Raw genomic sequence first — 27,726 nt, 5'->3', positions numbered from 1 at the left:
AGAAGCTGCTACCTCTGATGACTTCATCAACCTGGAGGAGTACACAGACTCAGTGACTGGCTACATCAGCAAGTGCATTGATGATGTTACTGTCTCCAAAACCATCACAACCCGCCCCAACCAGAAGCCGTGGATGACTGCAGAGGTGCGTGTGCTGCTGAGATCCCGAGACAAGGCCTTTAAGTCAGGGGACAGGGCTGGCCTCCGAACAGCTAGAGCCAAGCTCTCCCGGGGGATCAGAGAGGCAAAGCGCACCTACGCAAAGAAAATCCACGCACACTTCCAGGACACTACTGACACTCGGCGCATGTGGCAGGGCATCTACACAACAGCAAGGAAGAATACACCTCCTCCAAACGATCAGGTACTGTGCCTGTCCTCAGCTGATGTGTGGAAAACTCTACTCAGAGTCAACCCACGGAAAGCCCCAGGACCAGACAGCATACCTGGCAGAGTGCTCAGAGGATGTGCAGAACAACTCACGGATGTTCTCACGGACATTTTCAACATCTCTCTGAGTACTGCAATCGTGCCGACGTGCTTCAAGACGACCACCATCGTCCCTGTGCCGAAGAAGTCTCAAGTGTCCTGCCTTAATGACTACCGTCCCATTGCACTTACTCCCATCATTATGAAGTGCTTTGAGAAGCTGGTTATGAGGCACATCAAAAACCAGCTCCCGTCCTCACTGGACCCTCTGCAGTTTGCGTATCGTCCAAACAGATCAACAGACGATGCCATCTCTACTGCGCTCCACCTGGCTCTCACCCACCTGGACAACAAAGACTGCTTTGTTCGAATGCTGTTCATCAACTTCAGTTCAGCATTCAACACCATCATCCCTCAGCATCTGATCGGAAAACTGAGCTTGCTGGGCCTGAACTCCTCCCTCTGCAACTGGGTTTTAGACTTCCTGACTGAGAGACCACAATCAGTCAGGATTGGAAACAACACCTCCAGCACCACCATACTGAGCACCGGCGCCCCCCAGGGCTGTGTGCTCAGCCCACTGCTGTTCACTCTGCTGACTCATGACTGTACTGCAAAGTACAGCTCAAACCACATCATCAAGTTTGCTGATGACACAACTGTAGTTGGCCTCATCAGCAAGAACGACGAGTCAGCATACAGAGAGGAGGTGCAGTGGCTGACGGATTGGTGCAGAACCAACAACCTATCTCTTAACGTGGATAAAACCAAGGAGATGGTTGTTGACTTCAGGAGAGCTCCAGGTGTCCACCACCCGCTGAACATCAACGGCTCTGCTGTGGAAATTGTGGATAACACCAAGTTCCTCGGTGTTCACATTGCAGAGAACCTCACCTGGTCTCTCAACACCAGCTCCATAACCAAGAAAGCCCAGCAGCGCCTCTACTTCCTGCGGAGACTGAGGAAAGCACGTCTCCCACCCCCCATCCTCACCATGTTCTACAGAGGGACTGTAGAAAGCATCCTGAGCACCTGCATTACCGGCTGGTTTGGGAATTGCAACACCTCAGACCGCAAGACCCTACAGCGGATAGTGCGGACAGCTGAGAAAATCATCAGAGTCTCTCTTCCCTCCATCACCGAGATCTACACCACACGCTGCATCCGCAAAGCCACCAGCATTGTGGACAACCCCACCCATCCCTCACACGGACTCTTCGCTCTGATGCCGTCCGGCAGAAGATACAGGAGCATCCGAGCCTCCAATACTAGACTCTGCAACAGCTTCATCCACCAGGCAGTCAGACTTCTCAACGCACAGAGACAGAACTGAACCCCCACCCCACCCACCACTCACCCAACACACTCACACAAAACTAAACTGTACACCCCCCCCCCCTTTACACTCACAAAGAACTGAACTTCACCCACACACACACCCAGTCAGCACACAGAGGCTGACATGACTTTATTTGCTGCACTCTTAAAAACTATAAACTCTACCTCAGTAACTGCTGTGATTATATATGTTACAGTATGTCACACATCTCTGCACCTTATCCCCACTATACACTTTATTATACCGTATCGGTACTGCACTGTCCTGTCTTTAAATTGTCTCGTCTTTTGTATTTATTGTATTTATTGTTATTTAGTGTTATAATTTTATAATTTTATGTTGCACTGTCGTCACTCCTGCACTTTATGTTGTCTATTGCTTGTTGTTCTGTGTTGCACCATGGTTCCGGAGGAACGTAATTTCATCACACTGTGTACCTGTACTCAGATGTAATGACAATAAAAGCCTCTTGACCTTGACCTTGACCATGTGCCAACAATAAAAAAAAAACACAAATGACCTGCCCACTGAATTTATCTGATTACATTTTTAATTCAATATTCAGAAATGTGTCTGGGGTCTTATGGGTTGATTGAGAAAATTGATGAAGAAAGAATGAAGAGAAACCAAAAACTAATAGTGGAAAAGGTATATAAACCCATTTGCTAAAAAGCCCAACTCAAATCACTCAAGTCACAATAAACCTCTGCAATAGTACTGGCAAAATGTTTTGTAGATAGATGCCACTAAGATTAAACTATTGCTGCACTAAATCTGGCATAAAACATCATCCAAACCATAATATATGGTGGAGGAAACATAAAGTCAAATTTTAAAACTCTTACAACTTTATGAATATGAGCTTGTTTTCTTTGCATTATTTGAGGTCTGAAAGTTCTGCCTCTTTTTGTTATTTCAGCCATTTCTCATTTTCTGCAAATAAATTCTTTAAATGACAATATTTTTATTTAGAATTTGGGAGAAAAATTGTCTGTAGTTTATAGAATAAAACAACAATGTTCATTTTACTTAAACATATACCTATAAAAAGCAAAATCAGAGAAACTGATTCAGAAACTGAAGTTGACTCTTAATTTTTTCCCAGAGCTGTATGTATGTATGCGATAATAGTACATCACCTGACCAAAAAAGATCCCACTCATTGTGCTCCCCAACAAAGTGAAGCTGTTTTTGCAGTTAGCCTCACTGATAAGTGTGTTTTTTAAGTCTAAACCGCTGTTTAGTCTTAATCCCTTAAGTTCTAGTGTTGTTTTTTACCATTTGATTTCTCCAATTGTTTAAGTGATTGCTGACCATGATCATTTTTTTTTTTTTTACGAACACATTCCTTCCTGGAAGATGATGTTTCCCTACTGTGCTTCCACTTTTTAATAACACAATGGACAGTTCATAACCCGATTTAAGACATTTCGACCAGGGTTCAAACCCCTCTCTGAGTGAGCTCCCCATGCACTAATAAGATAATATCTACATACATTATGTTTATTATATTATAATAATGCAGTAATTCTATATATTGTGGTGTAAGATATTACCTAGAAATATGCAAGACTTGAAACTCAGACCTTCAATTTAAGCACATCCATATCATTGCAAAAAATGTAGGTATAAAATACATTTTAATTGAATGAAGAATCATATGAATTCATATGAAGAATTACATGAAATCAATCTAAAATGTTATTTAAAATTAAAGAGGACATATTTTCTATTAAAGTCAAAATTGTAGGTTTTACATAAACCATTTATAGTTTTTGTATAGGAGTCCCTTATGTGTGTTTTTGTATGAATGTGGTCATACGTAGAAGAAAAAATGTTGTAATGAGCATATAAGAAACACAATATATGTTGTGGTATGTGATTTAAGCAAGAAAAACATTTGTTTTGAACTATACATGTTTTTCATATTGGGTTGCAGCATGAGTGACATTTGTGCCAAAATTGTCCTATCAAAAGCTTCTTAGCTTCCCTTCCCTCCACAATGAGTGAGATGTAGAGCTGACTCCAAGCCAGCCAGCCACAAGTTTCTTCTATGCTGAGAATTTTTTTTAGCTCAACCTTCTCTATCCCAGAATTACGGGCTACCTCAAAGACACAAACCTTCGCTAATGTGCCTGACACACACAAGCTGGGACTGGAACACCTGCTCCCCGTAAAAAAGAAAAAAATGCATAGCCTTGGTGGTTTCTTCTGACGAAACAGTCAAAGCGCTGCCTGAGTGAAGCCTGCAGGTAGACAGATGAGGTTTCACTGAGCGTCTTTAGCATCACGTCTTAGAGGCATGATTAATATGTTCTTTCTTCTGTTCACATTCACAGAATCTTGAGTGTACCAGGGATTGTGAGACTCACTTCTGAATGATACAATGGAAGCACTTCTTAAATGCAATTTTGTATAATGCACCAATCATAAAGTAATGTGATATTTCTTATTTAACAAATTGTTTCTTTTCTCCACCGAAACTCTCTGTGTACAGGCTGAATCACAGCAGTATTACAGAACAGGGCTGTGTGGCCCTATCAGCAGGCCTTTGTTCAAACCCTTCTCACCTGAAAGTGCTGGATCTAAGTGGAAATGAACTATATGATGCTGGTGTGAAACAAATCTGTGATTTGTTGAAGAAACCTGAGTGTGGACTACTGAAACTGAAGTAAGTTTTTTTTTTTTTTTTTAAATCTTAGCAAATAATCAGAATACGATTTTCATTATTAGACACACTTTTTTAGTTAATAGAGACTCATGTTTCTATACTAAACAGACACTCTAAAAATACACAGCGTCCCAAAAATTACTTTTATTAATATGCAGGATATATGAGCAAGCTAAGATTTAACAGTAGAAATGACAAAAAAAATTCCACTAAAACAAAAGCACCCAATAGTACCGTAATTTCTGGGCTATAAGCCGCTAATTTTCACACGCTTTAAACACTGTGGCTTACATAACGGTGCGGCTAATATATTATATTTTTCTGGGCTAATGAGCTTCAAAAGAAATGTGTGTAGATTAATCCAGGGGTTGACAGGACAACAAAGTATTTGCAGCTACTCAACATCAGCATGAACCGTGAATTTAAAGTGGGGCTCCGAGCTTCTTGCATCCCGGGTTGGCAGAGCTCACTGTGCTTCTTGGAGGAATTCTGCCGTTACCTGTTGAGCTTTTATTTTCTTTCTGCTTTCAAGGAAATTACATTAAACAGCACCATTTTACTCTCCAATAAATTTATATTAGGCTTACAAATTAATTCTATAAAAAGGATAATTGTTTTAGTGTAATATCATGATATCAATGTTCTACATGTCACAATTACATTTGGCCACATCTAAAACACATTTTAAAAAGGCATATTGAAATAACTTATCAGATTGTTCAAAATTATAACATAAACTGCCCACTAAAAAAACATCTTCAAACAATGTATTGTTATTACTTTAGACCAGCCATTTTAATTTTTTTCAAGTTTTACAGATTTAAAGCAGGTCTCATGTTAGCCATTTATAGAACTGTCCCAAATTCCATTATATACATTTTATATAAACCAACGGGAGAAAAATTGTCTGTAGTTTATAGAATGAAACAACAATGTTTATTTTACTCAAACATAAACCTTTTTACTCAAACATGAACCAATGCACTCTCTAGACAGGGCATCTCGTGATGAGGAAGCACAATATCGGCTAGGCTCCCAGTAGCGAAGCCTCCACTGCAAAATATGGACACTCTATTATCTAACTATAACACTCGAGCATTAATAAGCAGCAGATTATAAATGTAGCTAACTGGTGGTAATCAAAGCAGCCCTGTAACAGATTTTGAGTGGAATATGCTCCTTTCCCTTCAAGCTGCTTAAACTACAGCCTAAGTAATTTATCTACTTTTTCCTTTTAATATTACGACTTTACTCTCGTGACTTTATCTGATAGACTACTGTTTTATTTTTTTAAACCAGCCAGCCATGTTGTAGCTCTGTTTGTGGTATGTAGCTTTATTTCTGTACATAGCTTATTTAATTAAAAGTGCGGCTTATAGTCCATTGCAGCTTATAATCAAGTGTGCTCAATAGCACAGAAATTAAGGTACACTAGAAATGCCTAGATCAGGAAGTGTAACAAGCTACACAAAGATGGGAACACTATTTACAATGAGTGAATTAGTGAAGACATGGTGCAAGACAAGGAACTGAAATAATAAGGCACCAGAAAGAGGACAGTTAAACAAAGGAAAACAGATATGGCAGTGAAAGGACTGGATCTTTCAGCATGGTTAATCTTTTAGCAAGTTAATTGGGAAAATTACAAATTTGAGCTTAAGAAGAACAAGTGTGATTAATAGCAGTTAATCACAGAATATTGTTGTGAATAATCTAAAAAAAATTTAATTGATTGACACCACTACAAATCAGATGCATTATAGTTAATAATGACTTATTAGTTTTTAATAGTTCTTAATAGTTCTTAATAGTTTTTATAGTTTACAAGGATCATTTTCTAAAGTTTTAAAAAATGTTCTCTTGTCTTTAGGCTTTCAGGTTGCAGCATAAGAGAGAAAGGATATGCTGATCTGGCTTCAGCCTTGGAATCAAACACTTCATCACATCTGATACAGCTTGATCTCAGAAAGAACAATCCTGGAGAAACTGGAGTGCAGCTTCTAACTGATCTACTTGAAACTTCAAACTGCCAACTGCAGGAACTAAGGTGATTTTACTTTTGTTGTAAACATGATTTTTGATCATGTGCCCCCGATATCTTCTGAAAAGCCCCAAATCTTTTACAAATAATATCGCCATCTGTAGATCTGTCCTGCTATGAGAGTTCTGGTGTTCAGATTGTCACCTCAATAAGCTAGATTGGTAGCCTGTAGGTAGACAATGCTGAAGTTATTTTAGTTAACTATAAGAATGTTTTACAAGAAGAATCATCCACAGACCTAAGCCACAGAAACACATTCAGCTTGAGCAGCATCAACATCTATATTTAAGATGATATTTCAGGAGTGAAAAGTGAGTATGCAATGTGGTTAACAATTAAACTAATAAGCAGGCTGGCTATCAAATCCTGCTTCAGAACCCTTGAGACAGAGCTCTGGTTAATGAGTGTTAAACTAACTAAGTTAAGTAAACAAAACTGTGATCATTTATTTGGAAAGTTAATCTACACAGATGTTTCTCCTGAAAACGGTTTATTTGGTTAAGTAAAGCACTTCCATTTCTGTTTATTTACAGTAAGGCTAATGCTGCCCACCAGCTACACTGAGGAACCCTTAGTGTTCCAGTAAGCCAGGGCGATATCAGCTAGTGGTTCATCCCACTTAGTTTGTTTTAACACGGTAAACACACAGCCTAAAGTCTGGTATACTCTAATCTGAATGACAAAAGTGTACTATTATGCTTTAATCTAGCATTGCAACGCACTCAGAAGGGAGACACTGGGTGTAGCATTAACTCTCAACTTTTTATTAACACCGCTCCACTCTCCACCTTGTACATACACATACAGGTACGTTTCTCAACTGTGTCCCACCAGATACCTGTACTATGCTCTCAGTACAAAAAGAACTAGCGTGGTTAGTGGCTAATGCTAATGCTGCTCCAGCAGTGCTAGCCGGAGTTAGCAGCAGGCTACAGGCCGCTAATACTCACCTCTGAATGACGAAAGATATAGCACTTAGTGCAGTTAATGTCTAATATTAATGCTGCTCCAGCAGTGCTAGCCTGGGTTAACAGCAGGCTACAGGCCGCTAACACTTACCTCTGAATGGCAAAAGATCTAGCACTTAGTGCAGTTTGCTCTGACCTTGGGATCCACGATGGCAAGATAATCAAAGTGGTCTGAATTTTGTGGCCATTCATCCTCGGGTTTGCTGAGAAAGTCTACTATTTATGTCTCATTGTGCATAAATGTATAAGCTTTAAGTCCTCTTAATAGATCTGCTGGGTTCTTCGAAGAAGTAGTGTACCTCTGCTGTCTTAATTCAGACAGTTTTAAGAGTCTCTATTCAAATCACAACAAAGATGTGAAATCTGCTGTGTGTATTTGTTCTGTTGTGTATTTAAGCATGGTGCTGCTGTCTGACACTAATTCTTTGAGCTGAAGTTCTGACCTAAGTTATATATATGACCAATGTGAAGTGAACACACTTTTTTGTATTAGAGATATTGAATGTAGGACATTTTGCTAAAATAAAAAAAAGTTTTGTATCACTTGTTTAATTAGTTTCTCTTCTTAGTGTTTTACTGTGATTAAATGATTTGATTTGACATGTTTTTGCAGAAATAAAAAAAGAGTTTAATCATTTTCTTTTATACTTCCATTTTTTCTCCAGAATTGGTTCTAGCCCTGTGACTCACTTAATCAAGAAGCCATTTCTTGTTTATCTATCTCTGATCTGGAGAAATTGCAGATTTAATGTCATTGTTTGGTGTTTCTCACCATAGAATAAGTACTCCCAGATGACAAGTAACTACATAGTAAAATGTTTTTCATAAGCTTTTGTCAATCTTTTCCTCAGATATATTTCTGTAAAAAAAACATTGAATTACAAGAATACACTGTTTATAGTAGTTGGTCATGTGATTTTATGAAAATAAAAGGTAAATACACATTATTATAAATTGTTATAAAATGAAAATTACTATCAGACTCTCCTAGAATGATCACATGTGTGTTTTTGTTACAGACTTTTAATGCCTGATGTGGAGAAAACGTGTGCTTTACTGACTTATTATCTTGGGGAAAATCCTCTACTCCTGAGAGAGCTGGATCTGAGTGAGAAGATACAAGGAGATTCAAAAGTGCAGCAGCTCTCTGCTCTCTTGGAGGATACACACTGCAGAGCTAAAAAACTAAAGTATGCAGCATTTTGAACAATTAAACATAAAAAAAGTGTACATATTGTTTTTTGTTAGCGTTAATAACTATTCTCTCTGTTTGTAGGCTAAGAAACAGCAATATTACAGAGAAAGGCTGTAAAGTTCTTTCTGTAGCTCTTTGTTCAAATCTTTCACACCTGATTGTGTTGGACCTTAGTTTGAATGAACTAGGAAATGCTGGATTGCAGCATCTTTGTGTGCTACTGAAAAATAAAAACTGTATACTGCAGATACTGGGGTAAGTTAAAATAGATTTGAATACAGATAAAATGATTTAGGTATATTGACTATAAAAGTAATTGAAGTTATTTAATAATAAAACATCATGTTTTAGGCTTTCATTCTGCAGCATAACAGAGGAAGGATATGATGCTCTTGCTTCAGCTCTGAATTCAAACTTCTCACACCTGATAGAGCTGGATCTCATAGGAAATGATCCTGGAGATAAAGGAGTCAAGCTGATCACAGATGTACAGAAATGTCAAAATTGTAAACTGAAGACAATTAGGTAAACAAACATGTAGTGTAGTTGATGTGGTACAAATGTGCAAAAGCAATAAAAAAAGTTTTCTATTTGTGCTCAACTATGTAGCCTTAATGTGCGATTTAATGAATAATTTCTTGTACATAAATATGTGGTATTTATTCACGTGGTAAAAAAAAATCTACACTGCATTCTTTGCATTGAAAGATCATTCTACCAAGAAGAAGACACATTTTCAATATAAAACTAAATAATAATCCTTTTTTGTCTCTGCAGGCTGTTGAAAAGTTCTGATGCAGAGGAAGCATGTGATTTTCTAGGAAAAGTTCTAGGAGTAAACCCATTACTGTTGAAAGAGCTGGACCTGAGTGGAAAGATACAAGGAGACCAAGCAGTGAAACAGCTCTCTGCTCTACTGGAAGATCAACACTGCAGACCTGAGACAATAAAGTATGTAGCCTCTGAATAACCTGAAATGGTACAAAATCCAGTTAACTTAAATGGTAAAGGGTTTTACAGAAAAAAAATAGAAAAGGGGTAAGGGTGTTTTATAAGAAGCAAGTAATTGGTTACCAATTTACTGTAGATCTGTATCAATGTAAATATTCTGACATTTGGAAAAGGATACAAAACAATACAAGGAATAAAAAAAAAATTGTTTACTGGAGAAAAGGTCTGGAAGAGGTCTGGCTGACCCACATGGCAACCCCTTTAGCTCAGCTGAAGAATAGACGTAGTCAATGTTCACACAGCAGGTAAATGTAGCCCAAATTCAATCTTTTAAGTCATATGTGACACAGCCATGTCGTATGAAACTGACACTTCCCATTCTAATCAGGGCCACAAGGTACAGTGTATTGAAATCAAGTACGTGGTATTCATATCCAATGTGTATGCAATTTTTTACACTGTGATTCTGTCTGAACGGCCAGATCAGAATTAACTTTTAAAATAGCCTAAGCTTCAGTTGTAGCAGTGAGGAGAAAATTTTGACAGCTGACAGGTGAAGTGATATCACTAATAAAGTCATTGCTAAGATGAGAAAATAAAAAAGCAGCTTGTCTAAGCAATATCTAGGCAACTGCCACTGGACTACTAAACAATAGGGGTTTCCTAAAACATACTTTTGACCAGTAGTGTACAGTTAGGCCAACAAATATTTGGACAGTGATACAATCTTCATGATTTGAGTTCTGCATGCCACGACACTTAACAGTGGAACAAAGCTGTACCAGAATAATAGGAGGAAGAAAGTAAGTAGAAGGCCTGGAATGGCTCAACACACACAAAGCATGTCACATGGTGGTGGCATGGACATGGGCAAAAGTGGAATATTCTACAGTTGCTGAGTTAATCACCAGATCTGAACACGATCGAGCAACATTTTATTGCATACTAAAATAAACTAAAGGTAGAAAGACTTAAAAATCCACAACAACTGTAAAAGAGGAAACCTAGTGTTTGGTGATTATCATAAGTTCCAGATTTCAGGCATATGTTGCCTGCAAAGAATTCTCAACAATGTAATAAAAATGCACATTATATAAAAGTTCAATATATATGTTCAATTACTTCTGAGCCCCTATAAAGCCCCATAAGTATTTCATAAGATATTTTTAACTGTCCAAATATTTATGGGCCTGACTGTATATGTTTTTCAATAGTCTAAATGTATTTAATATGCCACTTTAACATTGCTTAAGATTGTATGTAATTTCATCTAGGGAATTCATTGACAGGTAAATGTGCTTGCTTTAGGCAAAATGCTTTTTCTTCTTTACATGTTTTATGTGATGTATATTGTAATTTTCACAGTACAATAGATAAATCACAAACTACAAATCATATATCTACTTTAGGGTAAACTAATTTCTAACTATTACCCTCTGTTTACAGGCTCAGTAGCAGCAATATTTCAGAGGAAGGCTGTGCTGCTTTATCATCAGCACTGTGTTACAATCCTTCACACCTGAAAGACCTGGATCTGAGTGGAAATGAGCTAGGCAATTCTGGAGTGCAGCAGATTTGCATACTGCTGAAAAGTCAGAATTGTAAACTGAAAGTACTAAAGTAAGTTTTAATTCTAGTATAATACACCTAAAGATATAAACACATGTGGACAATAGGATCCAAATGTAAATTTAGGGAATGCAAATTTACTGTATGTTCAGAGAGCTGGTGCTGGTGAGGGGTGACAATGAACAGGGGTGTGGAGGGTGAGAGTTGGGGGGTTTGGGGGGGTCATGATGAAATGAGCAAGGAATTGATACAGTAAGTAGCTTCTCTTTTGTTAAACAAAGACACAACCTGTGGATGAGGAAAATATGTTAATCTGTTTCAGAAGGATCAAATTATTGTCATGCATCAACCAGAGAAAACATCTAAGGAGATTACTGAAATCAGGTTAAGAACTGTCCAAAACATTATTACAAAATGGAAACATCTTCCAGAAAGCAATGTAGGAAAATATTGAAGGCAATTGACGATCACTTAACTGTTTGGTGAAATCAAATAGAAGAAAAACAAAACTAGATCTCAGGGATATGTTTAATAGTGAAAGTAAAAACCTTTCCAGACATCCAATGCAAAAGGAACTGGAGGGATTGGGCCAAAACTGCTGTGTAGCCTTAGAAGAAACTGTTTTCAGTGAGACTAACCTGTAATGTGGTCTAATGAGTTCAGATTTACTCTGTTCCAGATTGAAAGAGCATCAAGGTAAGAAGAGAGGCAGGTGAAGTGGTGCACCTAAGTAAACAAAACTGTAATTATTAAAAAAAAAATTCTATCAAATGAGCATTGGTGGTTATGTACACAGATTCCATTCCTGAAAACTTTTTATTTGGATGAGTAAAGTGCTTCAATGTATTTAGTGTAAGCTTAGATTTAAAAAAAAATTGTGTGGTTAGCAGCAGCGTTAGCCATGGTTAGCAGTGCTTAGTGCTAATAAATGCTGCCTGACAGCACTACATAACAGAACCCTGAGTGTTCCGTTAAACCAGTGTGCTATCAGCTAGCATGTTGTTCCAAGTACCTTGTTTTATCACAGTAAAGGGAAAGAGCAAATACTGCTCCAGTGCTGGAGAAACTTCTGTATAACGCTGCAGTTCAGTGAAGTGGTTTTACTGCTCTTTACAACTTGGTAGAATTCATACATAAGGCACACTGACAATTTTCCGGACAATAAAAGCATTTTAAGTGCACCTTATGGTACAAAAACTATGGTAATTGGTTTTCAACTGGTGGTTTCCAGTGCAGACCGTTTCGCCCAAAACACACCCATGATTAATTAACAGAGTAAGTTCTTGCCTTGCATTTTCAACTGTGCACTTCAATTTTTTTGTATTCTCACAATCACAAAGGACACACCGACACACCCTAAATGCAGCTGCCTGATGCGAGGTTGATGGCTGATAGTTAGATCATTAAAACAGGGCCCGAAGTGTGTTTTCACACCAGTACCATTTTGTTCAGTTAAAGTGAACTCTAGTTCATTTGCACCTTTGGAGAGGTTTGTGTTTGCTGAAGTGAAAACAGTAATCACACCAAACCAAACCGAAGGGGAAACGCTCTAAGAAAACAAACTGATTTGGACCAGAGAAATTGAATACAAGTCTGAAAATGCCCTAAGTTCTTAAAGTTGTTTGTAAATTGATAAAATCATTTGTTATTGGAAAACTCACTTCATAGCAGTTTCAGAATTGGGGATAGCAATTCAGGAATTAAAGAGACAGGACATACCTTGAAATACTGTTTCAATTTAGTGTTTTTCAGTAAAGCATATGTTCTCCTTCTAGGCTTTCTTCCTGCAGTATTAAAGAGGATGGGTATGCTGAACTAGCTTTAACTCTGGAATCAAATCCCTCATCACACCTGACAGACCTGGATCTCAGCCAGAATGATCCTGGAGACAAAGGAGTAGAACTGATGTATAGTTTACTACAAAATCCTAATTTTAAACTGAAGAAACTGAGGTATTTACACACTGTCAGTAACAAAAAAAAACTAGTGTTTTTATGTTTTTTTTTAAAACATGTTTTGAAAGTTTTATGGTTGATGATTTGTCATTATCAACAAATGTAATTTTATGCTACATATAAAATTATTATTTTATATGTTACTTTATTTATTTACATTTTATAATGTATAGACTATATTGTGTCACGCAGGAAGGTGGAGAGGATGGCCGTAAGTGCAGATTATAACCTTAATAATATTGAACAGTAAACTATAGTAAATAAAATAGAAAGCAAACATGAGAAAACACAAAACAAGAATAAAAGAGTGAAATAACTAAAATAACAAAGATGAGAGCAAAGAAACTGTAATAGTAGAATCAAAAACAAACCTGACACATACACAGCAAGGTAGCGCACAAAAGACTCCACACTGAACACTGAAACAGAGGGGCTTAAATACACACGGAGAGTGAGGAACACCTGGGTCAGAAAATGGTTGGGAACACGACAGGAAAACAGAGAGCAGAAGCACATAGAACCAAAAGAGGTAAAAAAAAAAAACTCAGGACATACACAGGCTAATATGTGACATACAGTCATATGAAAAAGTTTGGGCACCCCTATGAATCTTAATAATTTTTAGTTCTAAATATTTGGGTGTTTACAACAGCCATTTCAGTTTGAAATATCTAATAACTGATGGACACAGTAATATTCAGGATTGAAATTAAGTTTATTGTACTAACAGAAAATGTGCAAGATGCATTATTGTTCAACATAGTTGTTCAGGGGAAGGATACAAAAAGTTGTGTCAGAGATTTAACCTGTCAGTTTCCACTGTGAGGAACATAGTAAGGAAATGGAAGAACACAGGGACAGTTCTTGTTAAGCCCAGAAGTGGCAGACCAAGAAAAATATCAGAAAGGCAGAGAAGAAGAATGGTGAGAACAGTCAAGGACAATCCACAGACCACCTCGAAAGAGCTGCAGCAATACAGCGCACTTTGCACAAGGAGAAGCTGTATGGGAGAGTGATGCGAAATTGCCATTTCTGCAAGCACGCCACGAACAGTCGCCTCAGTCGCAAAAGCACAACCTTGAACAGCTATGTTGAACAATCTTTGTTTTTAGATCATTTGAGAGTTGTTTTGATGAGCCCATGATGGAGGAGATTCAAATAGGAGAACAACTTGCAATTGGCCACCTTTTCTCATAATTGGATATACCTGGCTATGAAGTTCAAAGCTCAATGAGGTTACCAAACCAATTTTGTGCTTCAGTAACTCAGTAAAAAGTAGTAGTAGTAGAGTATTCAAATCAATAAAATTATAAGGGTGCCCATACTTTTGCACCGGTCAAATTTTGGTTTAATGCATATTGCACATTTTCTGTTAGTACAATAAACCTAATTTCAATCCTGAAATATTACTGTGTCCATCAGTTATTAGATATATCAAACTGAAATGGTTGTTGCAAACACCCAAATATTTAGAACTAAAAATGATTAAGATTAATAGGGGTGCCCAAACTTTTTCATATGACTGTATTGCCAAAAGTATCAGGACTCACCTGCCTAAGAACATCATGCTCCCTTTATCATGATTGACAGATCTTTTCATTGCTCCTGTGCCTCACAAATGTTATTCTGTTTGATCCAAATACCTCAAACTTTGACTCATTATCCACAACACTTTCTGCCATGCCATACCATAAGAAGAATATGGTGTAATTGTGATGTAAAAATATATTATCATTAGCAATAATAAAAAGCAATAACGGTAGTTATAAAGTTAAAAATGTGTCTAAAGCTATGTTTTGATTTTACCTACTAAGTACTAGTAAACAGCTACAAAAGCATTTGTGAATAGAAACATATTATTTGTAAGCACATTAGGACTTTACCATTAATATATGAATATTACGTGTTACTAACATTGTTTACTAACTATTAATAACTGTTTATCTAATAATATGCTGTTCACTGTAACAGTCATTTTGTCCAAGGGTGCTCAAACTTTTGCATGCCCCTCTTCACCATGAAAATCTGTCTGACCTGCAATCCCTGGACAAATGTTTGGGACAAAACAAATTGGATTTAGCCCACATAGCAGAATTTTACATAATGAAATGCCTTATATTTATTACAGATATCAGCAAATGAACCTTAACCACAGTGATGCTCTAAAATGGAAATTGATCTTTCCATGCTGCTCTAATGCATACTCTGGATGAGTATTTAATAACATAATATAATATAATATAATATAATATAATATAATGTAACAGACTAAACATAAATGAAAGAGCTTTTTTTAAACATAAATGAAAAAGGATTTTTTTCCTTTTCATAAAATCTTTTCATAGAATGCTAAAAGACTGTTTCTAAGACATTTTGGTAATGTGAAATTGTATTTTTCTTCAGGCTTTTGAAAAGTTCTGCTGCAGAGGAAACATGTGATTTTCTAGAAAAAGTTCTAGGAGTAAACCCGTTACTACTAAAAGAGCTGGATCTGAGTGGAAAGATACAAGGAGACTCAGCAGTAAAGCAGCTCTCTGCTCTACTGGAGGATCCACACTGCAGACCTGAGACAATAAAGTATGTAGTCTGAATGATTAATGTTGACATTTTTTGTATAGATTTTTGTATAAAATGTACAAAATGTACAATATTTTCATCACTAGATGAACAACTTTCAGTAAATGTATTGTTGTTTACAGGTTGAATAGCAGCAGTATTACAGAGGATGGATGTGCTGCTCTATCAGCAGCTCTTTGTTTGAATCCATCACACCTGAAAGAGCTGGATTTACATGAGAATAAGCTAAAAAGTTCTGGAGTACAGATGCTTTGTACTGTGTTGCAAAAGCCTGACTGTAAACTACAGAAACTGATGTAAGATAATACTAATACAATAAGTGCAACATTACATTATTATTCTAAAAATACATTTAGGGTTATATAATTACATTTTGATTCATTTTTTAGATTTCTTAATCTTAATTTTAGTCTGCACCAAGTGAAAACCCTAAATGGAAACAATATATAACATATATAAGTACTATATTAATATAAAGTACTTATAACAATATGAAAAAGTATAAAACTGATTCCAGAGTTAGCATGAGAGAGTTCGGGGGTGGGGGGGTGGAAGGGGTTTGGATCTTTTTGCTTTTTTTGGTAACGTTAAATGACTTGTAAAGTCTGAAGTTTAGTTATCTCCATGTTATATATTCATGTGATCTATAAAGTAAATAATTTTGTTTAAATAAAAATGTCCTCTGTATAGCCTTTCATCTTGCAGTGTGGAAGAGGAAGGATACACTGCTCTGGCCTCATCTTTAAAATCAAACCCATCAGTACCCCTGATAGAGCTGGATCTGAGAGGGAATGATCCTGGAGACACAGGAGTAAAACCGCTGATTGATTTACTAGTGGATCCAAATTACAAACTGAACATCCTAAGGTAAATAGTAAATCTTGATTTCCAAAATCCAAGCCCTTATTTAACTATTAGAATAAAACTTATAGCATTTAAACTTACCAAGATCTAAAAATATGTCTCTCAGTCATGAAAGCACTCTGCTCTACTGAAGTTCATCTTTCCTTGCTCTAGCAGATCAATGTTAAAAAATTAAGCGCATTCTGTAATTAATCACATACATGTTTAAAGAGGGGTTCTAGCAGTGGGTAGTAGGAGTATTGTTAGTCCCTTTATTTACTGAATTTACCTACACTGTTAACAATGGGTACATCAAGGTGAATTTGATTTCAAAGTGAGTTGTCACTACATAAGTCTTAGTAATGTGTTTGTTTTACTATTTCTGCAGGCTGTTAAGATCTTCTGCTGCAGAGGAAGTATGTGCCTCTCTAACTAAGAGTCTTAGAACAAGCCCCTTACTGCTTACAGAGCTGGATCTGAGTGGGAAAAAACAAGGAGACTTAGAAATAAAAAAGCTGTCTGATCTACTGGAGGATTCACACTGCCGACCTAAGAAACTTAGGTGTGTTGTTTAGTGTATCAGGATTTTGTGTTGCAATTTTTTATTTGAAAGTCAATATGAATGTAATAGAAAATAACAAAATTATCCCTTGCTGTTATAAATTGACTGCCCTTTGCAGTATTTTGTGCAATGACAGTCATTTTTAAGAGAAATGTTTTTTTTTTTTATTAACGTTTTTTCCTCCAATACTCTATTTGCAGGCTGTGTAACAGCAGTATTACAGCAAATGACTGTGCTACTCTAGCATCAGCTCTTTGTTCAAACTCATCACAGCTGAAAGAGCTGGATCTGAGTGAAAATGAACTAGGAAGTTCTGGAGTTCATCATCTCTGTGCTCTACTGAACAAAGAAGAAATCTGCACACTGGAAATACTAAGGTTGGATGGGTTTCAATGTAAATTAATTTAAATTTAATACTAAGGATTAACAAGGAAAAATTTGAATAAAATAAAATTCAAATGAATTTGTGATATATTGTTATTACAAATTAATTTTGTCACATGTGTAGAATTTCAGATTGCAATGTAACAGAGGAAGGATATGCTGCTCTGGCTTCAGCTCTGAAATCAAACCCTTCATCGCACCTCAATCAGCTGGATCTTAGAGGCAATGATCCTGGAGCCAATGGAGTGAAGGAGCTCATCTGTTTGATAGATGATCAATGCTGTAAACTTAAACTTGAGTAAGAAGACATTCATTACACAAAGTATACAATGCAACTTGTAAAAGTGCAACATTTTACTGTACATTATGTCATATGGCAAATTATACACGATCAGTCATCTACTCATTAACAATGTATAAAAGACATCTTGGCCATGGAGCTAATAAAAATATTAGTAAGGACTAAGATAAAATATGTGTGAGGTGGCCACAGTCAAACAGTGTTGTATGGTTATTACAATAAAGAGCTGGTTAAAACAAACACAATTTTTACTCCTAATAAATGTTAACACACCTCCAGCCATTACAAACTACATCAGGATCTTACTTCCTACTTTCTGTAGCTTTAGTAAGTCTTTAACTTTATTTAGATTTTTCACCAGCATTATATTCAGATTTCCTTTCCACCTTAAATGCTTACTGCTGTTACATATAACCAGCTGTAGATAGTGGATTTTAACAGTGAAAAGCCGCATTTAGCTGTGCAAACGGTCTGAATAAAAGGGAAAAACACAAAAAGACAAAGCTTAAATTTGATTTGAATAGAATATGGATAAAATAAGATAAGAAAATAGAGCATAACATAACTGTCAGGGCCAGACAGGAACCAGACTTGTGCGGATACAATAAAACGGCTTTATTAAAAGTAATAGAGCATACAGGGGTAGTCAACGTAAACAGGGTCAGTACCAGTGAGAAGCAGCAGAGAGAAACCATACCATAAACGGGAGAAAGTCCAGAGTTCATACACAGGCAGGCAGTAGCACAGAGTAGGCAAAAATCCAAAACGAGATAAACAGTCCAGGTCATACATAGGTATCCAATACAAGGGGGCAATCAGAAATCGAAGTTTGTAGAAAACAAAAACAAGATCATACACAGAATATAGACGAGGGCAAGAGAAACGCTTTGTATTGCAGGATAACCAAACAGATACTCGGCAAGGTGTGAGCATGAGCATGGTCTATATATACTGAGGGAAATCAGTACTCGGGACTTCCTGGTGGTGCCATGTGATGTGTCATGTGATCGGGAGTGAGCGTGGTGTCATGGTGTGGTGCATTCTGGGTATTGTAGTTGGAGGCTTGGAAATCACAGATAGAGCTGGGTGTGGGAGACATAGGAATGCTTTCAGCACCAGACATGACAATAACACATAAAATAAGAATTTATTAGATTATTAAATATAGACTTAAGACACAATTCATCAGGCTGTTAAAATCCTAAAAAAAAGAACAAAAAACAATGTGAATATTTTCTATATCTCCTTGTTCTCACATCATTTCAAAAAACTGTCATCTGTCACATGCAAGAAACAATATATCAGACAGCTGAAGTCCTGAAAATGGAACAATGACAGCGTTTCAGGGCCACTCTTTAAAAAAAAACACTTCACTTCGAGAATAAAGTTGTAATGTTACAAGATTAAAGTCATTATATTACAAGATTAAAGCTGTAATATTATGAGAGAATAAAGTCGTAGTATTACAAGAGAATAAAGTCGTATTTTGAGGGAAATGTATTTCTAGCTGCTTGGGCTGCAGTTTAAAAGCGGAACATGGAAGGACAGAATGGAGCATTTTCCACTTATGATATGTTACAGGGCTGATCACCATAAGTTATCTACATTTATAACTTGCTGATTATTAATATTTTATTGTTACAGCTAGATAATACAGCGTCCAGATTTTAACCTTTGGCTCCCCCGCCTTGAGAAGCTTTCCGTGTGGGGAGAGGTCAAGTTACTTTGTGGTTTTTCGCTGCATTTTACTTTGTTTTTTTGTGACCACGGGAACATAAATACAGTCAATTTCAGTCATGAATAAAGGAAATAAACCTTTGACTGGTGAAGGATGACTGTCTTTGTGTTACTATAGTAATCATTAAAGGTGCAACGGAAATCTGAATAAGACGCAGGTGAAAAATCAAGTTCTGCTTCTGGTCCGTTCATTTCCTATTTTTGTTTGAATCATCAAATAAAAAACAGAAAATACAAGCCGTTATTTGTTTTTTTATTCAAAAACAAACTGTTCATGAATTGTATCAAATAGATAGACACTAACTGCTGAACTCTCTCCAGTGCTGAGGTTGCCCATAGTAGAAGTGAGAGTTCACCAGCAGTGAGAAGATAATCTTGGGAGTAACATGTTGCTTTAACCATCTTTGGAGAAGGAAAGGGTGCAATACAGGAGTGATACAATTCAGAAATATAAATACAATCTGAACCATGTTTTCTATACTTGTAATGCTAGCTATATTACTGTTTAGTTGGGCAACCAGGGCATAGTTTAATTAATGTTTTTTTTCTTAGTCACACAATGAGGAGAAAATCTAAAAACACCCCAAATATAGTTTATCCTTTAAAAGCAGCTATAACATAGTGATGAGTCAAACTGTCCTCTGTTTTCAATTCATTTCAGCATGCAGTGTTATTATAGGTGAATTAAATTTTTATAGTGATTTACCTATTAAATACTGAAGAGAAATGTTGGTAGCACTTTACAGATCGCTAATAAGTGGGTAATAATATGGTAATATTGTGGTAACAAGTTTCTTTTGTTCATAAATTAAATATAAATTTCCTACTTGTTACTGATTAATAAATTAGTAATTGTGAAGATAATAGCTTCGTAACAATTGGCTAATAATACAATTATATTAAGGTAACACGTTGTATTTACAAATTAATTAATTGACATTTTTTTATTTGTTACTAAATAATAAATCAGTAATTGTAGAGATAACAGATCAGTAACAAGTAAGTAATAAAATGATAATATTATGGTAAAAAGTTGTATTTATTATTAATTATTTTCAAAATCTCTAGTTTTTGCTAAATAACAAATCAGAACAACTATGGAAACATTGTACTGACATACTTCTTTCTTATTACTTCTAGTTCTTCATTAATAAAAAGTTAATATTTTAGTAATACTTTAATTTTAATGATTTAATTTTAAATCATTTTAATTTATAAAAAATTAGCTAAAACCTTTCAGCAGAATTGCAACTCGAAATTTAGTATTTTCTTTCTGACTACCACTACAATCTTAATCTTTCATTTTTTTGCGGAGCTGTTACTGATTTATTAATCAGTAACAAGTAGGAAATTGATTTTTTATTTATGGATACAACTTGTTAACATAAAATTACCATATTATTACCCACTTATTAGCAATCTGTAAAATGCTACTGAAATTTCTAGCATGATCACAAATAAAAATCCATTTAAAGTCACTGATAGTCTAAATCTAAATTAAAAGTTTTGCCATAATATCTATAAAAATGCAAATGTATGGTGAATGGCAGTGTTCAGATTATAAGGGGAGGGTAGTAAACCATATATTTGCTTGGAATAATGTAAAACATTGTTTCTGTTCTTGCAGATTTCTGAAAACAGAGGAAGCAGTGGAAGCCTGTGTTACTCTAACTGAAGTCCTAAGAACGAATCCCTTACTGCTGACAGAGCTGGATTTGAGTAGGAAGATAAAAGGAGACCCAGCAGTGAAACAGCTATGTTATTTACTCAAAGATTCACACTGTAAAATAAATCTGCTTAGGTTAGTATCACTCCTAATCCTCTTTATTCTGTGATTATGATTACGCCAAATAGAACATAAATTGTCAATTCTAAAAAAAAATACAGTGTGGTTAGGTTTAATACATGTGATTTATGTGGCATATATTCTGTGGCAAATATGTAGCTACATATTATGTAGGCTAGTTAGTGGTATTGCACATACCTGAATACTGAAAGATAAATAAGCACTTATTGACAAATAAAATCTACTTCATCAATTAAACATCAATTAAAAATCAACAGTCACTACATTTATAGTGTATGCATAATACATTTACAATAATTACTAATTCATTTGTAATATAACTAATACATTTATCTAGATGTTCCAGTTTTGCACATGCATTGGCAAACTAGGCTAACAAGATGCTTCACTGATTCTCAGTACTGGTCCTGGAGGCAACCTGTTGCCTGCTATCACCTTTTTCCAACACACCTGAAGCCTCCAGAACCAAAACTAAGAAATACAAAGAAATACTACATTACAGACACATATGCACTACAGCACACTAAACAAGCCTAACAACATTGCAGTAAATATTATATCCCTGTTAGGCTCAAAGTCACTTAAAGCATTTGCTTATAGCACATTATTTCTGAGTGTATGATTGTTAAGTGAACAGTGTTTCTTGATTCTTAGGTGTTTGATGTTAGGGATCAAAAACTATCATAGAAAACTATAGGGATGTCAAAACTGGTCTGTACTGGGTTTGGTGATGTAAGGCTTAGATGGAGCTGCTCGACCATTCACTATGGAAACCTATTCCATGAGTCTCTCTACTGTTCTTGAGCTAATCTGAAGCTACATGACGTTTTTGAAGGTCTGTAGTGATCAACTGTTACGGTTGGGGTAGGTGTGGGATCCAAGTGCAGAGCAGATATGAATATATAATGGATATATATATTTATATATATTTATATACTTATAAGGATATAGTTCTATTTTGTATTATTTAGTTCTAGTTATGGATTGGGATAATAATTTTAAATGTGTTGTGCTTAGGTGAATGTTTCTCCAAGGAGACTGGAGAATGAGTGGGAAAAAATCCCCAACAAGAGGTGTGGAAAAAAAGGCGGGAAACAGAACAAAGGAAATGCCACAAAATGGCTTGTACCAACAAAAGACAGCGTTAAACTTCAAATAAACCAAACTAAAACACAACCAAACTTAGAACTGGCTGAGCACCGCTCAGTCCTCTCTTTATGCTCTCTTTCAAGATATTTTCTTTTCTTTTATTTTATTTTATTTCTGTGTGGCTTTCTTTTCAGATCTCTTTCCTTATTTTGAGACCACCTTTTTTTTTTCTTTTCTTTTTTTGTGTGGCTTTCTTTTGAGATCACCTTTTCTTTTTTCTTTTATTTTCTTTTTGTGATGCTTGCTGTGATCACTTTCCTTTTTTGAGATCACCTTTTATTTTATTCTCTTTTCTTTTCTTTTCTTATACCCTCTAGTACCGGTCACCCCTCTGTGAAGGTGCAACAGTGAGGTCTGGTTTGACTGAGGTTTAAATAGGGTAGTGCCCATGTGCAGCTGGTTGACACTAATCACCGCCGGGGATTCTGGGAGTTGGAGATTTGGGATCCCACTCTACCATTTCTACCAGTCCCCCTGCTGGCAGCCCGCGGTGCAGCACTGCCCATCACATCAACTCTGCATAAATTGGTGAACTCTGTGCACTATGCTCCTCAGCATCCGCTGACCCCGCTCTGTTGTTTTACACTGACAGAGCACAGAGTCGATTTAGTTCCCAGTTGCTTCCACTGTGTTATAATATCACTGACATTTGGCTGTGGAATATTTAGTAGTGAGGAATTTTTACGACTGGACTTGTTGCACAGGTGCTGCATCCTATCACAGTACCACACTGGAATTCTCTGAGCTCTATCACTAATGTTTGTAGAAGCAGTCTGCATGACTTGCTGTTGCTTTTATACATCTGTAGCCGTGGAAGTGATTGTAACCTGAGTTTGATTAAATAGATAGGTGACTGAATTTTATGTTTTAGAAACCTGTAGAGTAGAGACCTGGAGCGGTTTGGAGGTGTAAGAAGCTTATTGATGGTTATAGGAAGTGACTGATTTCAATATTTTTGTCATCTGCATCCAGTCCCTTTACCTGTTTATGGTGACAATTATTTTTTCAAGGGGTGTGCAACTATATTTTAAGTTGAGGGTGCCAATAATTTGGTGTGAAATTCTTGAAGGAAACATTTGGGCATTCTGCCATCATTATTTATATGTTTATTTATTTGTTTGCTTGTTTTTTGTTTTTTTTTGCCTGCCTACTAACATCATGTTTGTAATCATAATGATATGTCCTATGAGGGATTTCAAGGACCAGTAATAATACCACCTACATGAATACTTACAGTGTGAAATGTTGATGTACAAAAAGTCTTGATTTGTAATGTGTACACAATAATTAACCTCACTTATGTTTATGTTTAGGCTGCAGTTCTGTGAAATAAAGATGGAAAGCTGTTCAGCTCTAGCAGAAGTTTTGAGCTCAAACCACTCCCACCTGAAAGAGCTAGATCTAAGCAACAACGATCTGCAGGATTCAGAAGTGAAGCAGCTTTTTGCTGGAATAAAAAACTCACAGTCTCCGCTCAAAATAATCAGGTTAAGTAACATTTCCTAAAATGTATACTGTATGAATGTTAATATTAAACATATTGTTAGTTAACACAATTTAAGGAAGGAATGTCTGATATTAGATTATGAGATTATTTTTCTAAGATTTTGTTCAATATGAACTGGTTTAGTAGTTGTAAAATAACAAATCAATGTTGGTGAGTTCTGTAGTTGTGCAGTGAAATGATCAAATAATTCTGCATATTGTTTTTTTTTGTGCTTGTCATTATTGGTAGCATGTTTGCTGTTTTATCTGACATATCTGTTTATTCTGCTCTGTCAATCTCTCTCACTAATGTCTGCAGGCTGGGTAAGTGCAGTATTACTGAGGACGGATGTGCTGCTCTGGCATCGGCTCTGGGAACGAACCTCTGTCAACTGACAGAGCTAGATTTGAGAAAGAATAAATTTGGAGACGCTGGACTGATGCACCTCTCTGATCTACTGATGAGTTCCAACTGCAAGCTAGAAAACCTCAAGTAAGTAATGTATTTTCATTTTTGAGCACTGCATTGTATCACAACCATAAGTTGAGTGAATAATCAGAATGTATTCTTGTATTGTCAGTAAACTTTTTATACTATTTATATTTGCCAAATGCCAGAACAATAAGAGAAATAGAGAATTTTTGTCTTGAGATGTTGCTTCAGTATTGCCACATAATGTTCTTTCCTCATGATGCCATCTATTTTGTGAAGTGCACCAGTCCCTCCTATAGCAAAACAACCCCACAACATGATGCTTCCCCCCCCCCCCCCCCCCCCCCCGTGTTTCACAGTTGGGATGGTATTCTCAGGCTTGCAAGATTCTCCCTTTTTCTTTACATGTTACGATGGTCATTATGGCCAAACAGTTCAGTTTTAGTATTGTCAGAGCACAGGACAGGTCTCCAAACATTAAGGTCTTTGTTCCTGTGCGGATTTACAAACATTAATCTGGCTTTTTATGCTTCTTTTGGAGTAATGGCTTCTTCCTTGCAGCCCATTTCAACACAGTACTCGATTTACTGTAGATAATGACACACTCTTAACAAGGATGAAGCAGTGCAAGTCCACAATTCTCTAACTAATATCTTATTTAGACTTTTCCATGATAATACACAAAGAAACAGTATGTTTCAGGTGTGCCTTAAAAATATGAGAGTCCATATGTGTCTCTCAGAAGCTTCAAAGACATGACATCAATATATGTTTCTTTCCAAATTGTTTAAAGACATAGTCATCTTTATTGCATGTAAACTTTTGACCTTGGAGAAAGTAATAAAATGGCTAAAAAATCTCTCTCGTTATTTTGGAATTCTGTAATTTTAGTAATTCTAATTGACCTAAAGCAGGAAAGGTTTATTCTGATTTCATGTCAGACAGTAAGAAAAACATGCTCGAAAACATGTGACTTTTTTATAGTGTATGTAAACATATGGTTTCACAAAGAAAATAAACCTGTGTATAACAAAACGTATGTAAAAATGTAAAAATGTATTCAAGGATGTTTGTTAACAAACATTGTTTTTTGCTGCTTTTTGTTTTCACCAAAATTAAAGACCGTTGGTTCAGTTAGTTTATACTACAGACTGTTAACTTTATCATTTTAGCTTTCACCCCCGGTGCAGTAAAAGTCATTATACCAATAATACTATTACAATTTTGGCAATAGGTTAGTTCATGACTGTCATCTGACATGTTGTTATTATTCTGTAGATGGATGTTGACAGTCTATAATTACTACAATAATACTAGTCAACTCTCTAAAAAAAGTACTTTAACAGGCACAATGTTTCTTTATGTACTTCATTTCTGATTGCAGTGTCAGTGATAACAACATCACAGAGAAAGGATACGTTGCTCTGGCATCAGTTCTGAAGTCTTCAAATCTAAAATGGCTGGATCTCAGTGGGAACAACCCTGGAGACAAAGGAATAGAGCTTGTTTCTGCTTTACTGCAGGATCCACAGTGTAAAGTGAGGTAAACTAATTTTGTGGAAATAAATAAATAAATTGATTCCTTAGTTGTTTGTTTTGGTTGCTGGATATATTATTTACTATTTATTTTTACTTATTTCCACTTCCAGTTATTTAACTACTTTTCAACAATATAAAAAACCATCATGGATGTCAGTGAAAAGGTATTTTAAAGTTGGTAGAATTTTCAGTTGGCATCTATATTGCATGAATTCATTGGAGCTGTTAAAGTTTAGCTTTAAGGCTAAAGATACTTTGTGACCCTTATTAAAGCTTTTTCAGTGCTGTGATTTTTCTTATACCCAAACTGTAAAAAAAAAAACCTCATGGTTGCTATTGTTGTGGAGGTAAGTGCACAGCTTCTGAAACTTCTAGAATTTTGGGGTTCCAGTCTTTTTGATAATGCATGTAACCTGAAAGATTTTTTATTCTGTCAAATCAAGACACAATTTATTCAATTTGTGGCTCAATAACAAGATAAATGTTTTTTGAGTCCACACATCTGACACATAGAATCCTGATATATGGATTAGGATGTAATGTAATGTGCAATCAAGATTGCATCCTCTGTCAATTTATCTGTTCAATTGATTGGCTATGTTGTCCTTGAGGTGAGACAGAAGCTGATTCTATAGAACTGCTAAGCTTTTGATGATGAACTGAAGAGACAGATAATACAAATGGTAACCAAAGAGCTAAAAACTTCCAAAGAGATTAAAGGTGAACTCCAAGGTCAGAGTACATCGGTGTCAGATTGCACATGCGTCATTGTTTTAGTCAAAGTGGATTTGATGGAAACTACAGTTAAAAATCAAATCATAAAAAATTAAAATTGGAGTTTGCTAAAGTGCATATTAACAAATCACAAAGAGAAATTCCTTTGAACAGATGAGACAAAACTGAGGCTTTTGGCATCACATTAGCTCTATGTTTACAGATGCAACAATGAAGCATACAGAAAAAAGAAGATTATAGCTACTGTGAAACATGGGGAGGCTGGGTTAGGTTTTTGTCTTGAATCTGTGCAGAATTCAATCAATTCTCAAGACTTTCAAGGAATTCTGGAGATAAATGTTCTGCCCAGTGTCAGAAATCTTGGTCTCAGTTGCAGGTTGTTGATCCTTCAGCAGGATAATCACCCAAAACTCACAGCTAAAATCATTCAAGAATGGATTGAAGCAAAGCATTGGACTGTTCTCATGTGGTCTCCTATGAGCCCTGATCTAGATCTTATTGAACATCTGTAGAAGCTGAAACATGCAGTCTGGACAAAACACGCTTTAAACCCGAGACAAGTGGAGCACTTTACTCACGAGGAGTAGTCCAAAATATCTGTGGACAGGTTCAGAAATCCCAGTTTTATTAGGTTTTTAAGAATTATGTTGAACTACAATTCAGAAGCAATATCTTTTTTTAGACATCTTTTACTTATTAATAATTTGTTATATATGTTATATAATAAGTTATTTTAGTGACCACTGTGGGTTTTTCTTCTTTTAACAGAAGCGTAAAAGCTTATTATAGACTTATTTTTCATTCTCATTTATGATGCAGTAAGTTCCACCGTATTTTAAACTTATTAGACTATTGCTTAGATAAATGTTTATCATTTATTTACTGCAAATACCAGCTCAAAATACCATGTTGTTTCATCTATAAAAAATGGTTAGAAAATCCTCATGCATTATTCATAATTTATTTATTATAAAATGGAATGTAATATTTTTAGATTTATCTCATGCTAGAGTAAAATGTTCTTATATAACTTTGCCATTGACATTATCCGTTCTC

General features: G+C 36.0%; 1 protein-coding gene across 1 annotated transcript in view; it reads left to right on the top strand.

Moving 5' to 3' along the window:
• The window catches only part of LOC111192009 (protein NLRC5-like), a 67,177-nt gene that overhangs the window by 26,939 nt on the left and 12,512 nt on the right, over positions 1-27,726 (top strand). The window contains exons 6-14 of the mRNA XM_049475742.1: positions 8,995-9,168; positions 9,421-9,594; positions 11,041-11,214; positions 12,939-13,115; positions 15,522-15,695; positions 15,818-15,991; positions 16,386-16,562; positions 24,283-24,456; positions 25,781-25,939. Coding sequence (XP_049331699.1) covers positions 8,995-9,168; positions 9,421-9,594; positions 11,041-11,214; positions 12,939-13,115; positions 15,522-15,695; positions 15,818-15,991; positions 16,386-16,562; positions 24,283-24,456; positions 25,781-25,939 — 1,557 coding nt within the window. The remainder of the gene's footprint in view (positions 1-8,994; positions 9,169-9,420; positions 9,595-11,040; positions 11,215-12,938; positions 13,116-15,521; positions 15,696-15,817; positions 15,992-16,385; positions 16,563-24,282; positions 24,457-25,780; positions 25,940-27,726) is intronic.

The sequence above is a fragment of the Astyanax mexicanus genome, chromosome 3, assembly GCF_023375975.1.
Source record: "Astyanax mexicanus isolate ESR-SI-001 chromosome 3, AstMex3_surface, whole genome shotgun sequence".
In the NCBI taxonomy this organism is placed as follows: domain Eukaryota; kingdom Metazoa; phylum Chordata; class Actinopteri; order Characiformes; family Acestrorhamphidae; genus Astyanax; species Astyanax mexicanus.
This window is presented reverse-complemented; position numbering and strand designations above follow the sequence as displayed.